Below are 15499 nucleotides of genomic sequence, written 5' to 3'. Positions count from 1 at the left end.
TCTGGATGAAGGGAAGGCTGAAGGGAAGAGAGAGAGGACAGACAGACGGTCTATGGGTATTCATTTCTCCTCCGTTGTTGTTGGTCAGCACATGTAGCTACATGTAGGATGTGAGTTGTGAGTTTTACCCAAAGTTGAACATTTTTCAACTCTCAACGACCAGAAAGAAAACACCAGACGTGCAGCGCTGAGCACCTCGTCACGCTGCTGGCGTTTGTAGCAAAGTGTAAATATATGGCGCTCCCACTGCAAAGAATTCAAAACAGAAAAACGTGAACATAGCGGTTGTGGCGGTTGCTCAGCATCCCCTGCGGTTGGCTTGTCGATATGACGGTATTACAATATTGTGGTTATTGCGACAGCTCTACCTGTATGTTTCATTAGAAAATGTAAGTTTTATTATAAAGATGATTTTAAATATATATTGTATAAATGTTTATGTTGCATCAACTTTCCGTGTTGTTTTTGTTGAGTGGAAGGTTTTTTCTAACACAACTCTCTTTTTCAAATGACTTTATTGATCATTTAACCAAAAGTACCATCAGATATACTACACAGGCCGAAGCGTGACAGATAGAACCGCAGCAGACGGCTTCACGCCGTCCGCCGATACACAGAAACCAAGTCAGAGTTTTTTTCTTCTTAAAAGTAAGAAAATTAGTAAGGCCTCCACAATGTCACCTCATTAAATATTCTCTTTTTTTAACATGTTATGAACACATTGATCCATTCTTTTTTTGAATATATTTTTTATTGCCAGTGGTTGGAGAATTTAGCGATAGCTTCAGAAATAAAAGAAAGAACCTCAACACAGACGACTACTTGGCAACGTGTCCTCAGGTCAACGGATGATGAAGAAGAAGACAACCACTGTCAGTACAAACAGAATGGAGCCTAAAGATAAAGGCCATACCACAAACAAACTAAAGAAACGTATTACAAGTGCTTGGATCAGTACTTTTTTTAGACACCCAACATTTACAGTAAAGAAATGTGAGTCCAACTTAACGCATACCCTAATATATAACTACTGGAATTGGCAACGTGTCGTGTCTCCTCTCGATCCACCCGGAGAATGACGGTGTCCTCCAAACCGATGACACCAACGTCCTCGTCATTAGCGTGTCCTCTGCTGGATCCTCAGCGTTCTCGGAGGGGCAACTTAACGTCTGGTAACGATCCAGTCTCATGTTTGTCCCTCTCAAACTCCTGGTAAAGTCTCAGCGGTCCATCAGAAGTGAGATATCCACACAGCTGTAGCTCCGCTCTACGCTTCTTGTCCCCTCACAGCGAGCTCAGGGTGGTCAGCCGGTCTAAAGCTCTGCCTCCCACATTCCTCTGTCAGTGGCGCCGAAGCGGCGCCGGATGACTCGGAGCGCCGCTACAGCAGGCTGCCCGGCCACGAGACGATGGTCAGGGTGATTCTGCCTCGGAGCTCCTTTAGAAGGCGCACCAGCGCCGTGTGGGTCATCCCCCACGTACTCTTCCCGTTCACCTCGAGCAAGATGTCCCCACACCTGCACAGAGCGAGACGGTTAATCTCTTTAAGAAAAACTAGAACTACCTTCTTGCGGTTGTATGCCTCCGCAAACCAGCATTTTGTGACCATTATGTGTCACAGTGACCAAATTCAAATCAGGTCATCCTTGAGTCCAAGTTTGTGACAAATTTGAAGAAATTCACGAGAATGGTACAGACATAAGGTCAGAATGACCTTGACCTTTGACCACCAAAATCTAACCAGGTCATCCCTGAGTCCATTTGGACGTTTGTGCCAAATGCTCCGATCGATCGGCCACTGATCGTTATCAGCTGATATTCGTTCTAAATAGTTTAAGCGAAGGTCTCCAGCCGATCAGATGACGCATCGATTCTGAATTGAAACTTTTTCAGGACTCATTGGTCTGCTTTCTCGTCTGCTCTTTAATCCGCTCAGAGAGCGACACAGCTGGACACACACGCTACGCAGAGCCGCAGTGCGTCCCGTCTGAAAAGCTTCCTTTCTATAGGAATTAACCTATAGACAGTAAATTAACCTATAGACAGGGTTGGAAATTGGCACCAGCCACCAGCCAAATGCTGGTAAAATATGCAAGTGGCTGCTAGATTTGCTTCACTCACCAGCCAAAAAAACAATCAATTGAGTGGCTGGTATAGACCTTTTCAAACTTGACAACATAAACATTCTAAATGGGCCTCTTTGTATTTCCTGTTTCAATTTTCGTTAATGCAGTAGGTGACAAGAAGTAAACTTGGACCAAAGCTGTTGCCCTAGCAACAGAATGGCAATGAAAAGGTCTATAGACCCACATGAGGAACCGATCAAAAATATTGTTGTTGGTTAACTGATTAACGGTTAACTGTTGTTATCCCAACCTCACATTATGTAAATTAACACGGCTACCAAGAAATGACTGGACGGATATAAACTGAATTTTTTTTTCACATAGAGGTTCAGCGTTGAAGCTGGTTTTAAAACAATAATACGTGATGTACTATGTGTATACAGGCTGCATACCTTATCCTGCCATCGTTGTAGGCCGGCGTCCCCTCCACGATGGAGCGGATAAAAAAGGATTGATTGCAGTTGACCTCCTCCTGACCTCCCACGATACTGAAGCCCAGGCTGCCCGAGGTGCTCCGCCGCAGGATGATATCTTTACAGCAGTAGAGATGTCTGCATGAGCCAAGAGAAGAGATTAACACCACTAATCTCTCCGCTGCATCTTTACATTGTATTTACTGTTTATCCATACTGAGTGAAAGACAAAGGCATCTGTGAATGAAGCTGAGACTCGTAGCATCAGTCTCATGAAGATAGACTGAGTGAAAATTACATTCAGCTCCTCTCAGCTGCAGCACTAGTCTAGACTTCCTCCCCACGGTGACGCTGTGTTTGGTTCCGACTCCTAATCAATTCACTGTTTGACTAGAAACACATTTTTATTTCACTTTAAGCGGAGCAGCGGTTGTTTATTGCCGTCGGCGCGTCGCTGTCTTCCTGACAACACTTTCTATTAAGATAAATTCATGTGTTACAAACCGAGGGAAAGTTTCTAATTCTCTGAACTTCTACTGATATGAATATTTAAGCTGAAAAGTTTAAAAGTATAATGAGTATTCTCTCCCCAGCTGGCTCTGTCAAACTTTCAGTTGGCACCAGCTGGCAGAGGTCAGAGGGACCAGTGAGGGGGGGTGTGAATTATACCGGGCTCAGAGAGAAGAAGTGGGGAAAGTAGAAACTGTGGAAAGAGAGACATGAAGAGGTGCTGACCTGGGTAGCTGCAGCCACGACACCCACAGCGGCGAGTAGTCGTCGTTGGGCACCGGGCTCTTGGCGCTGTCGGTGGGCGAGGGGACGAGACACGGCGGCAACGGGCACTCCTGCATGCTCTCCTCCGGAGGACGCATCTCCAAGACCTTGAGCACGACGGGAGACGAGGTGTTCTTCAGGTTGGCGACGGCTTCGCCTCGCGTCACCCCCGTCAAGTCCACCCCGTTCACGTTTAACAAGATGTCACCTGTGGGGCGGGAGGAAGTGGACAGCACAGCTCATCCTCTGCTCCGCTAAATGCTTTTTCCAAAGACCTCCCGGGGCAACCGACTCATCAGCTGCCTGTTTAATATTCAACAAGCGTCCGGCTCCAACAACACAAAGGGGAGGAAACAGAGCGCCACCTGTGCTTTATAAAGCCTCGCAGCGATGAAAGTGGTGCAAAGAGAAGCAGACGGCACGGTCCGGCCTGCTAGAGCCCGGCGCTGATATGCTAATGAATCATCTTTTATGATACACAAACATGTTTCATAAGCACACAAACGGAGACAGCTGCTGCTGTGATGTCCCACATAAACACGGTAATGTGCACCTTCAACCATAAACAGGACAAACACACTCAGTTTACTCCGATCTGATGAAGTCTTTATGCTCCGTCACATCACTCCTCTCAATCACAGAGACTCACACAGGCTTAATGTGTTTTAAAGGGTAACTTCGGTATTTTCAACATTTTCCCATGTTTTTGTCTATAACTGACTAATAGGGACAATAATCTGTGAGACCAGTCTCAAAAATTGTCATTTAGGTACAAAACCATGAGGAAACAGGGTAACTCTTTAACTTGGATGTGCTGGAATCAGCAGTTGTGGCTAAAACCTCCCCTGCGTTCATCTGCATTACAGGATCTAAAGCCTGCTGCTGTAACACTGCTGTTATTTGTGAGCCGCTGCGTGCTTTGCTCTATTTCAGAGCTGACTGATTTCATATAACGAAATAATTAAGTACTCCACAAATACTCGTCTGGAACACAATAAGTCGCGAGCGCTGCAGCGCTAATGTTTGTTTGTGTTTGTTGTTTAAGTGTGTTAGAGCCAATTTGGGGATCGCTGAACCACAGCAGCATCACTGAGTCTTTCTGCTGGATGAATACACTTCATAATGAAACAGCAATCTTAAGTGTTCATCAATCACCGCCGTCTGTTATATAACAAAGTATTCATCACCAAAGCCAAACCCATGACAGCCGGTCTGCCAGCCATAATGTGAGCTCCAACGGGAGAAGACAACCTCATAAAGCCGCTAAATGAGTCGTTATTAGAGCTGAACATGACGATCCGTGTAATAAAGAATAATATTCTTATAATTAGAAGACTGATTGTGCAGGTGAGTAATGGAGAGAGACATTAAGGGGTTCATTTTGTACCTTTGCGGATGGAGCCCTCCTGTCCCACCACTCCGTCAGAGTCCACGTTAGTGACGTAGATGGGGAGGTCCCACCCTCGGCTGGACATGCCGCCCGCCACCGTCATACCCAGCGAGTCGTACGGCTCCTTCGTCAGAGTGACGGTCTTCTCGTAGCATGCAGGCTTCTGACAGGAGTCCTTCACAGAGAGAGAGAAGAGAGAGAAGGCAGGAGGGTAAATTAATGATGGAGATCTAAAAGCAGAAAAGCTGTCTTTTTGCCCCAATACCATGTACTATTTTATCTTCCACTGCCAGGACATTAGTGTTAATTTAATTAATGAAAACCAAGATGAAATATGTTCGTCAGCGACCTTTTTTTCCATGACTAAGACGATGACGAGACGGCTCCGACCTCATTAAACACTAACGGCGACATAGCAAAATATATCAAACATGCAATATCGTTGAAAAAAACCCACAAAACTAAAATGTAATTTAAAAAAAAAAAGCTTTACCAAAATCTCTCTTTATTGACGTCACCTTCCACCTCCTCTTCTCCTCTCTGTGTCTTAAAACACCAGCCTGGTTGCATGAATGACACGATAGTGCGCAAGACATTTAGTGTGCAATAAGAACGCCTTTCTCGATTTTCGTGTGTCATTTGTACACCATGTATCCATTTGCATAAATAGCTACGCTCAGAGCTAGTGACATCGAACAAAAAGTAAGAAAGAGTGCTTATGGTGGGCGGGATTGTAAGTTACATTAATGATGTTTGTGACATTTTCCGTACTTCTCTTTCATTGTTTCCGTATGTGTTTTACTTAGTTTACATACTTATTTTAAGCCCAACTGTGGTGTCTTTCCTAAGACTAACTAAGTGGTTTTGTTGCGTAGATCTAACGGTAGATGTTACCGTAGTTTTGTTGCGTGGCGTACAAATAACATGCGAAAACGCAAAAATGCGTCCTCATGGCATACGGAATGTCGTCGTAATGTTGCGCTATTTATACGCCTTCCCATGAGATCGGGTTGCAAACACACAGCGGCGATCAGGCCATCTCTGTCCTTCTTGTCACAGTCCTGACTGTTGTGCTACTATAATGCATAAAGTTGCGGTTTGCGGGTCGGGTGGTTGATTAACACATATTTTTGCATGTTTGGCGGTGCAGATTGGCTCTCATAACGGACCAATGGGTGCGACAAAACTGACATCACAAATGAGCTCAGTCAGGAGGACTCGGAGTGACACCAAAGCTGTATTATTAATCATTCAACCCGTGTTTTTCATCCGATAATGAGGTAAAATCGTATGTGAAATTAGTTTGACTAAAATTACTAGATTATTGCTTCGGGGAAGACGACCCGCTCCCTATGTAGACATGAAGGGCTCATTCTAAGCTAACGAAAACACAACAATTCTTAGTTTCAGGTGATTACAACAAAGAAAACATAGTTATGAATATTATATTCCATTTCTGCCAATAGATGCCCCGAAATGTTACACACTGTTCCTTTAAGAGAGAAAATATTTTGTCTAAAAGTAGTGACTTTTCGTTGACTAAAACTTGATCATCAACTCATCAGCATTTTCATCTAAAGACTAAGAATAAACCTAAATTAACCCTGCATAAGAGCAGATCTAAAAACATGCAGGACCTTCACAGTTGATGCGTCTTTCTTTGTGTATCCAAGTTCTTATAAACACAATAACTCAACACCAAACATGATCTGAACTGAATTGTTAGACCAAGGTCACCTTCTATAAACTACATGATCTAATGAGACTGAGGAGCTGCACATTAGCATATTAATAAAGGTCTGTTTTCTCTGGGACCGGTGATAGCCTCTTTAATGGTATCACAATCCATATGAACACCACCATGTTACACCACGATGACAGAGACATAGCTGCTAATTAATAAACGACCTCATTAGCATAACTGATGATGTATAATATATGGTGGTTATTAGGAGAGGGGCATCAGGCAGCTCAAGTGCCTCTTCATTCAGTGTTCATGGTTCCACGTAGAGCAGCTGATTTATTCGTGCACGCCGTGATGTGCGTTTTGGTTTGGTGAGTGACGATGATGAAGCGAGTGAGATTTTATTTATGACGAGTGTGTTTGAGTGTCAGATGGTGGCGAGGAGGAGAGCGAGGAGCAGAGAGGGAGGGAGCGAGGAGTAGTAATGAATAACACATGGACACATTGAGGTTGATGAGACGGAGGCTGGTGCTGCTTCGCTGATGTGCTGCATTCACACTTTTCTGCTGCGCTCGCAGGAGGAGATCGCTGGGAGTCACGTGACTGACCCCGGGGCACGCCACTCACTAACGCTGGCTGGATGCTGGCTGGATGCTGGCTGGATGCTGGCTGGATGCTGGCTGACAACCTACACAGTGTACTGTAGTGTACTGTACACTACTGCTTGGTGTACTATGTGTGTAAATATGTAGATATGTAATACTTTCATTAAGAGCAAAGAGTATACAAAACATCACATGACATCATTCCCACAAAAAAATGTCGAACTTTAAAAATAGCCGTTATTAACCGTTGGTTACGACCGACTTGATTACATTTTGTGGGAAGGAATCCATGTCAGAAAAGAAAAAGAGTCTCTACCACTATTGAAAGTCCCTATTTTGGAAAACATGCTGTCTTTTTTGTACTCTTTGCTCTTGATGAAAGTGTATCTATTTACACACATAGTACACCACGCAGTACTGTATAGTACACTACAGTACACTGTGTAGGTTGTCAGCCAGTGTTCACCCAGCGTTAGTCACTGTCATGCCCCGAGGTCAGTCATGTGACTCCCAGTGATCTCCTCCTGTGAGTGTGTGTAAATCGAACCGAGCCACTATAATGATGATATAAATAATGATTACAGCGATGTTTCTTTAATAAAGTTCGACTTCTGGACTTTGGACTGAGACGAGGAGCAGCGGCGCGCTCGCTGTGAGTGTGTGCTTGCTTTAGAGAGAGACTGAGAGAGAAGAGGAGGCGGATGTCACGCCATGTTTCAGTGAGGTATTAATAATAATTTGAATGTCAACGTTATGAATTAAGCTTCAAACTATTCGGTAGGCTACAGCCCTACGAGCCACACAACACTGTTTGGATTTTGACAAACGCGGAAATCGGAAAAAAAAAAAAAGTTAGGCATAAACCCCGAACCATCACCTCTGAAGGTCACTAATCAAAACACTTTCCTGTGTTTATACTGAACAAAAACGGCAGGTTGTGTTTTTTTCGGGGGTAGTGTGATTAACTATTTCTTGGCTGTGCACTCTGACTTTTAATGAACGTGTTATTTAGTGAGCTCTGGAGGTGCTGGGAGGATTTGGAACCTTTGGACTGAGTCAAGCTCGCTTACTCCCCGTCTCGAGTTAAGGAGCTAAGCTAACTGTCTGTAGCGTCATATTGACTGTACAGACATGAGACAGATATCTCACTATTTTACAGAATATTTAGTTTGTTTGAAAGGAGATATGATGCATTTTTTTAAGTATAGTGATCTACAGAAGGTTATTTTTCTGATTGCTTTTAAACAACATTTCAAATCAAACATTTTCAGCTTGAAACACTGATTCCAAAAAAATGTCAAGATGAACAAGATATATCACCTGGTTGAGTAAATAACTAGAAAAGTCTTTGAGGGAAGGATGGTGGAGGATACTGTAAATCCTGTCGGCTGTTTAATGTGTGGTGAAAAAAAGAAAAAGATGGCTGATACAGATGCAACAACTCTGAGAGGACGTCGGGCCACGGTGCCGCCTGAATGACATGCTCAGCTTTGATGGGAGAATAATACCTCCACGGATCATTTGCACCTGAAAGGGAGTATTTATGATGGGAGAGGAGACGGAGGAACACAGCTGCTCTCTCTCTCTGCGTGTTGTTGGACGTGTCTGTATGTGCTGCTGCTGCTCACCAGTAGTGTTTGCTCTATATCCACGGGCGAGTAAGGCGGCGGTCCGTCCATCCCCCACGGAGCTTCTTGTAGGATGTCGGGGGTCGGCAGGCAGATCTGACGGGACACGATGAAGTGGACGCCCTCCTCGCTCGCCTGGACAACATTAAGAGAGTTCAGACATGAGTTAGAAATGATACTAAGGCCAAAGACATTTTTTAAAGCAAGATTGAGAAGATTGATGCCAGTCTCCGTCAGTCAAAGACAGGAAACAGGTAAACAGCTAGCCTCCACTTAACACGTTATATCTCATTTGTTTATGCTGCGTTTCAGACAACTCGGAACTTGAACATTTCCGACATCCTACTAGAAAAAGTACAGTGGAACTACTTGTGAACTCAGGGGCTAATCCATCTACCCCGACTTCACAAAGAAGCAGTTGTTTGAGTCACACAACAAGTAGGGAAGTGCAGATTGTAAATGGTAAATCATCAACTAATAGGCAACGCCAAGTATATTTGAGTGTCAAAAATATGTCGTCAGTGTTATTAGGTAGCTGGTTACAGGAAACAATCTCTGAAAGTTATCGTCTCTGCGCAAAAGTTACTCAGGAAAGCGTTAAAAATCCAAAGAAACATGGAGGCTGCACTGCTGAGAGTTCAATCGTCTACATTTGCCAAAAAACATCAGTTTGTCACCATCAGCCATGGTCTTTGTTTACGTTTGCTGTTGTGCACCTCGAACGCTTGGAGGTCGGAAGTTGGAAATTTCAACAGTGAATATTCTCACATCCGAGTTGTCTGAGAGCGGTATCAATCGTCTCATCTGATTCTCTGCCAGAAAACAAATAAGTATATTCCCTAAAATTTGTTCAACTATTCCTTTAAAACTGGTCATAAAATAATAATAGTTGTTAAAGGGTTGGTTCATTCACATTACAAAATTAAAATTTCATTCAAAGATGCTCACTGCAATGAAATATTACATTTGACAAACCACATTTAATATATGATTTTGGACAATCTAGTTGCAGAAATTCAATATACTATTAATAACTTATGTAACTGATGTTAGTTTCAAATCATTTCAACCTGAGCTTGTGTTTTATTTAGCTTAGAATGAGCCCTTTCTATCTAAATAGGGAGCAGGTCCTCTTCCACGGAGGCCGCCTCTAGCATCTACAGTAGCCCAGAGTGGACAAACCAAACACTGGCATTTATGTTGAAGTGGCCACTTTAATTTGACACGTGAAGGCCACCGTAGGTTCTCAATGAACAGGAAACCATGATAAGTCAGAGTTTAAATTCACAGCCACCTGGTAGTCCTACTACTGCACTGCCAGTCCATTCACACATCAACATGTCCAACAGACAGACAGACGGGCTGGCTGCCTCCCTCTCTGTCATTACTGTGAGATTTCCCCTGGTCTCTGTAGCACAGAGCCAGTCCAGCCCATTATTGCCTTAACTGGACTAATTTAATTTCTTCCCTGCCAGTTGTTAATCTCTGACAGAAAGTGCCGGCTCCGAGAGGCCACGTTGGCTCCACGGAGACCCAGGAGAGGCCAGATCAGACCGCTCAGACAGGAACTCAGACAGGGCCCAGAGACCCGGCACAGTCGGCCGCAAACACACAGCAATTAACCACGATTAACCACAAACACACCACCATTGACTGGCAGCGACCAGGAACCAGAGGCAGCCGCATGGCCCGGTCCATTAGGGAATCACTACAATTAAATACTATTAACTGCAGCGAGTGCAGACACAACAGCACACAGCACAACACAATTAGCCTGAATCACCACAATTATCTTTAATGCCTCGGGGACCCCGGGGTAAGAGCAGAACGCATTACGGTCGGCAACAACATGTGGACTAATCTGACCGTCACAACTATGAACTTTCTAGAAAACGTATCGCTGTCAATTGATTAAAATAGTTAATCGTCATTAATTGCATGATTGTCCATAGTTAATAGGGATTAATTGAACAATCACATTTTTTATCTGTTCGAAAATGTACCTTAAAGGGAGATTTATCAACATGGGACTGAGCAAATATGCTGCTTTATGCAAATGTATGTATATATACTGTATATATTACTGGAAATCAATTAACAACACAAAACAATGACAGATATTGTCCAGAAACCCTCACAGGTACTGCATTTAGCATAAAGAATATGCTCAAATCATAACATGGCAAACTGCAGCCCAACAGGCAACAACAGCTGTCAGTGTGTCAGTGTGCTGACTTGACTATGACTTGCCCCAAACTGCATATGATTATCATATCTGGAGGTCAGAGGTCAAGGGACCCATTTGAAAACAGCCATGACAGCTTTTTCCTCGCCAAAATTTTGCGCAAGTTTGTAGCCAGCATCTTCACTCTTCACCCTAATTTTAATCTAAATTGATATTTGTTTTAATTATTATTAACCTTTTTATTAATTTCCTAATTTATTTATTTTTCTGTTTAATTTTCCCTTTTATTTATGAATGTATTTATTTGTATTATTTTTTAATTAATTAATGTTATTATTTATTTATTTTTTCATTTTTAAAAATGTATTTTTGCATTTATCTTTTATTTATTTTATATTTATTTTTAAATGTATGTATTTATTTATGTGTGATTAATTTTCGATTAATCGCGACTACCCATGGAACCCATTTTCATTCACATATCTTGAGGTCAAAGGTCAAGGGACCCCTTTGAAAATCACAAGGCTATTTTGTCCTCGCCAAAATTTAGCGTATCTTCGTAGCGTTATTAAGCGCTCTTCCTCTTAGCGCTTCAAGTTAGTATCTTCACTCTAGCTTTAAAATTGAGTCCACTACAACCTAAAAATAACAAGTTGTGTTAATGCGATAAAGATATTAGTGGTGTTAAAACAAATTTGCGTAACTGCGTTATTGCGTCAACGTTGACGTGCATGCAATAATCGATTAGTTTAAAAGGAGACTGACCTGGATGAGCAGAGCGGCGTGTTCCGGCGCTCCATAACGTAGATCGTGCCCGTTGATGGCCAGCACGCGGTCGCCAACGCACAACTGTCCGTCGCGTGCTGCCAGGCCGCCCTCCAGCAGGTGGAAGATGAAGACGCCATGCTCCTCCGGCCGCCTCACCAGCTTAATGCCCAGCTGCTCCTCCGGATTGGATTTGTTCAGGACCACGTGGATGCTATCATCCCTCAGGGGATGGTGCGGTAGACCGTGAGACGGCAGGCCCCCGGCGACGTCGTGGCCGTGCCCGTGGCCGTGCGAGTGCGAGCGGTAGCGATGGCGCTGTTCTCTGAGCACGGTTAGCCGCAGGAGCTGGCAGGGCTGTTTGAGGGTCACCACGGCGTAGCAGTGGGGCACGTTGCTGATGTCGATGCCGTTTACCTGAGAGGACAGAGACGCAGATTAAAACGGGACTTTGAGCGCCTTGTACTGATTTGTGAAAGACATTTTTTTACTGTGATACCTTCAGGATCATGTCCCCAGGCAGCAGGCGTCCATCCCGAGCAATGACGCCTTCTCTGTAGATATCCTGGATGAGGACGCGGACCAGGGGGGTCTCATTGCCGCCGACGATGCTGATGGCCAGCGGTTCTGAGGGATCCACCCGCGTGATCTTAATACTGGTGAGTTCACCATCAGGGATCAGGTGATGCAGCTGAGGAAGAGCCAGCACTGAGGAGGAAGAGAGAGGCTGAGTTTAGTTGTGAATCATGTTTGACAAAGAGCCAAATCCAACAGGAGAGGAAGTGGGAGAAAGAGAGACACATGGAGGGAGAAAGCGTGGTGGATGGTGGTGGAGAGGTTCTGCAGTGGAACCAGCTGTCTCTACTCCCTCAGGTTACTAAAACAAACTTGTACAAGCCAAAGAGGGAAAATTTACTTGGCCGGTTATCCTGCTCCATGTTTGCATCATTAGTCACGTACATCTGTAGCAAGTATGCCTGGGAAAACCCTCAATTTCTAATTTCCACAAGGTTATTACTTGGGCGGGGAAGTACAGTTATGGTTGTAAATATTCCAGCCGTTGCACAGTGAAAATGTTAGTCGAAACAAGGCGTTTATCTTCTAGTTTCTCTTCAAATCTGTACAAGGCGCTCACAAAAGTGTAATTTGTAGCAGATTTTTTCACTTGTTTTCACATCAAGTCTCGATCAATTTAATTGATTTTATTCATTTATTTATGTCTCTATTATTATTATTATTTTTAATAATGTTTTATTTAAAAAAATAATTCGTAATTATTGATATTTCTTATTTTTTATAATTATCATAATTTTCACTTGTTTTCACATCAAGACTCAATCAACTCAATCTATTCTATTCATTTATTTATTTCTATTTATTTATTATTATTATTTATTTTAAATTTCAATGTATCATTTTTTAAAAAAAATTTTATTTCTTCCTTCTTTTTTAAATTATTATCATCCCTTGTTTTTGAATACTTTGGTTTTCAATCTGTTATTATATGTACATATTACTTTATTTGTCATGGTTTAGATTGTTGTGGTCATTTATCTTTAGGAAACAATAAAAAAGCATGATTAAAAAAAAGACTCAATCAACTCAACTAATACACAGGATTATTTGTATTATTTATTTATATTTCTTTACCATTATTATTATTTATTTTTTATTTAAACATTTAAATGTATTATTTTAAAAAAATGATATATTATTTATTTTAAAATTATTATTATTTTCACTTGTTTTCACGACAAGATTTGATCAATTAAATTCATTTAATTCATGTATTCTTTCTATTTATTATTTCATATTTTTATTATTATCATTATTCTAAAAAAATTATCATTACATTTTATGTTTTTATTTTTAAATATTTATTCTTTTTCAAATAATTATTATCATCCCTGTTTTTTCCCCTTTGTTTTTAAATACTTTGTTTTTTCAATTTACAGCAACTATTTGTTATAATATGTATTGTACGTACATATTCATTTATTTGTAATGGTTTAGGTTGTTTTAGTCATTTTTCTAAAGGAAACAATTAAAAGCATGATTGAAAAAAAAAAAAAAAAAAAGACTCGACCAACTCGATTCTGCCATAACCCCATAAATGCAGGGTGTAACCAAATAATACGATAAAACCTCCTGGTAAACCTTCACTTTTCTGAGGAATGCCTGCTAGTTTTATCTCAATTAATTGTGAAAGCTCCCCTCTCTCATGCCCAGTGGTAAATTACAGAATGACACATCCTAAACTGGACCATGTGGAGGTGGGTGGAGATCTCCTGAGACTATTCTGGCCAATAAATGACAGCGAAGATGTATTCCTCGTCTCATTTCTTTTTCTCTGGTTATGAAGAATGTCTCTCTCTCCTGATCCCTCAGTGGGCCGTCTCCCTCCGTAGTCTCAGACGTTTCCTTCTACTCACGCTGCACTTTCTCCAATCCAAAGTCAATATTTTGTCTTTATCGCAGCAGATTGCTTCTGGGGTGGAGACCACATTAACACAGAAGAGACTTGCTGCTGTTTTGTAACCCCTTCCTCCTCTCCATCACACACACCCTTTCAACCTCTTCCCATCATTCCTCTTTTTCTTTCATCCACTCCTCCAATCCGTGGGGACACTTGCTGCCTTTATTTGTTTCCTTATCTCACATTGTCTCTTTCTGTATCCGTTCTTCCCTCCATTTGTTCTGTATGGATCTATCTCTACCTTCCATCCTCTCCGTCTATCTCTGCCTCTCCAGCGGCAGGCAATGAATATTTAATCTATTCTCTCCTCAGCGACGGCCTCAGAGAATAATCTGGTCCCAGATCGTTCGTCATCCTTCATTCTTACGCAATACCACATTCCTTCTCCTCTTCCCGTCACGCTGCAGCTCTTCTTCAACATTGTGCTCTCTGATGGTTGACTATACTTCCTCCACTTTGTTATCACGAGGGTCGGGCTGTGTGGACTTCACATTCAATATCTCCAGAGCTCTCTACTACATAACATCTTATGGCTCCACCATGTCAGGAGCACCCGCTCCCTGGGGACTACTCCATCAAGTTGGTGCAAACCTGTTGACCCTGGCTGTGTTGGAGGAAGGAGGAGGAGGAGGAAGAGGAGGAGGAGGAGGAGGAGGAGGAGATACAGGATGAGTGGAGATGAAGAAGAATGACATACTGTAGAGGAGAAGAAGAAGTTAGAGGTGGAGAGGAGAAGGTCATGAGCCTCGTCTCCTGTGACCTCCCGTATCCCATCCCTGTCTAAAGTGCCTCAGGCTACCACTCTCCCTCCTGATCCCTCTCCAGTGATGCACTAGTTATGCAATGTGCAGCTGAATTATTAAAGAAACATATGCTCCTGTTACACTGAGGGCTCCCAGCCGTGTCACCCTCCTCCTCCTCCAGCTGAGGGAACAATGCAAACACACACACACACACGTTGAGCCATCTCTCTTCTGGGAATCATGAAGTGCAAATGCAGCAGTGACATCAAAACACAAAACAACCACAAAAATACACATTAAAGAAACAAAGAGAAGAGCTGCAGGCCTGTTGTCCATACCTTCCTGTGGCACATTAGAATTCCTGGCATTGTCTCTCTCCTCAGATGTCTCGTTGCTCACTGCGTTGCCGCTCTTCGTCCTCCTCAGGACGCTGAACGCCCGGTTCAACCTCCTGAAGGAGCGGCTCTTTGAACGCTCAAAGTTTCTGACTGCAGAGAAGAGCACAGGGGAGGAAGAGAGGCACTTTATAGATTTGCTCACACTCTTAACAACATGCCCAGACATGTCTGGATCTGCCTCCTCACAGCCAATCAGATGCCTTCCTCCTGGCTCACTGACTTGAGATCTGGGTTGTTCTAGATACCAGTGAGGAGAGGATGGAATACCTGTGTGGTCCAGGAGGTCCAGTTTGAATGATACAACCATCAGTT

The 15499-nt window shown here is 42.8% G+C and overlaps 1 protein-coding gene across 5 annotated transcripts in view; it reads right to left on the bottom strand.

Moving 5' to 3' along the window:
* Positions 1–498: 498 nt before the first annotated feature.
* The window catches only part of lnx1 (ligand of numb-protein X 1), a 92428-nt gene continuing 77427 nt past the window's right edge, over positions 499–15499 (bottom strand). For all 5 annotated transcript variants that reach the window (XM_074636123.1, XM_074636124.1, XM_074636122.1 and 2 more), the window contains 8 exons: positions 15128–15277; positions 12070–12278; positions 11571–11987; positions 8621–8755; positions 4701–4878; positions 3275–3521; positions 2519–2677; positions 499–1517 (listed from right to left, as the gene is read on the bottom strand). In XM_074636123.1, coding sequence (XP_074492224.1) covers positions 1382–1517; positions 2519–2677; positions 3275–3521; positions 4701–4878; positions 8621–8755; positions 11571–11987; positions 12070–12278; positions 15128–15277 — 1631 coding nt within the window. In that variant the 3' untranslated portion in view covers positions 499–1381. The remainder of the gene's footprint in view (positions 1518–2518; positions 2678–3274; positions 3522–4700; positions 4879–8620; positions 8756–11570; positions 11988–12069; positions 12279–15127; positions 15278–15499) is intronic.

Source organism: Sebastes fasciatus, chromosome 5, assembly GCF_043250625.1.
Source record: "Sebastes fasciatus isolate fSebFas1 chromosome 5, fSebFas1.pri, whole genome shotgun sequence".
Classification (NCBI taxonomy): Eukaryota; Metazoa; Chordata; class Actinopteri; order Perciformes; family Sebastidae; genus Sebastes; species Sebastes fasciatus.
The sequence above is the reverse complement of the archived record's forward strand: the minus strand, read 5'-3'. Positions and strand labels throughout refer to the sequence as shown.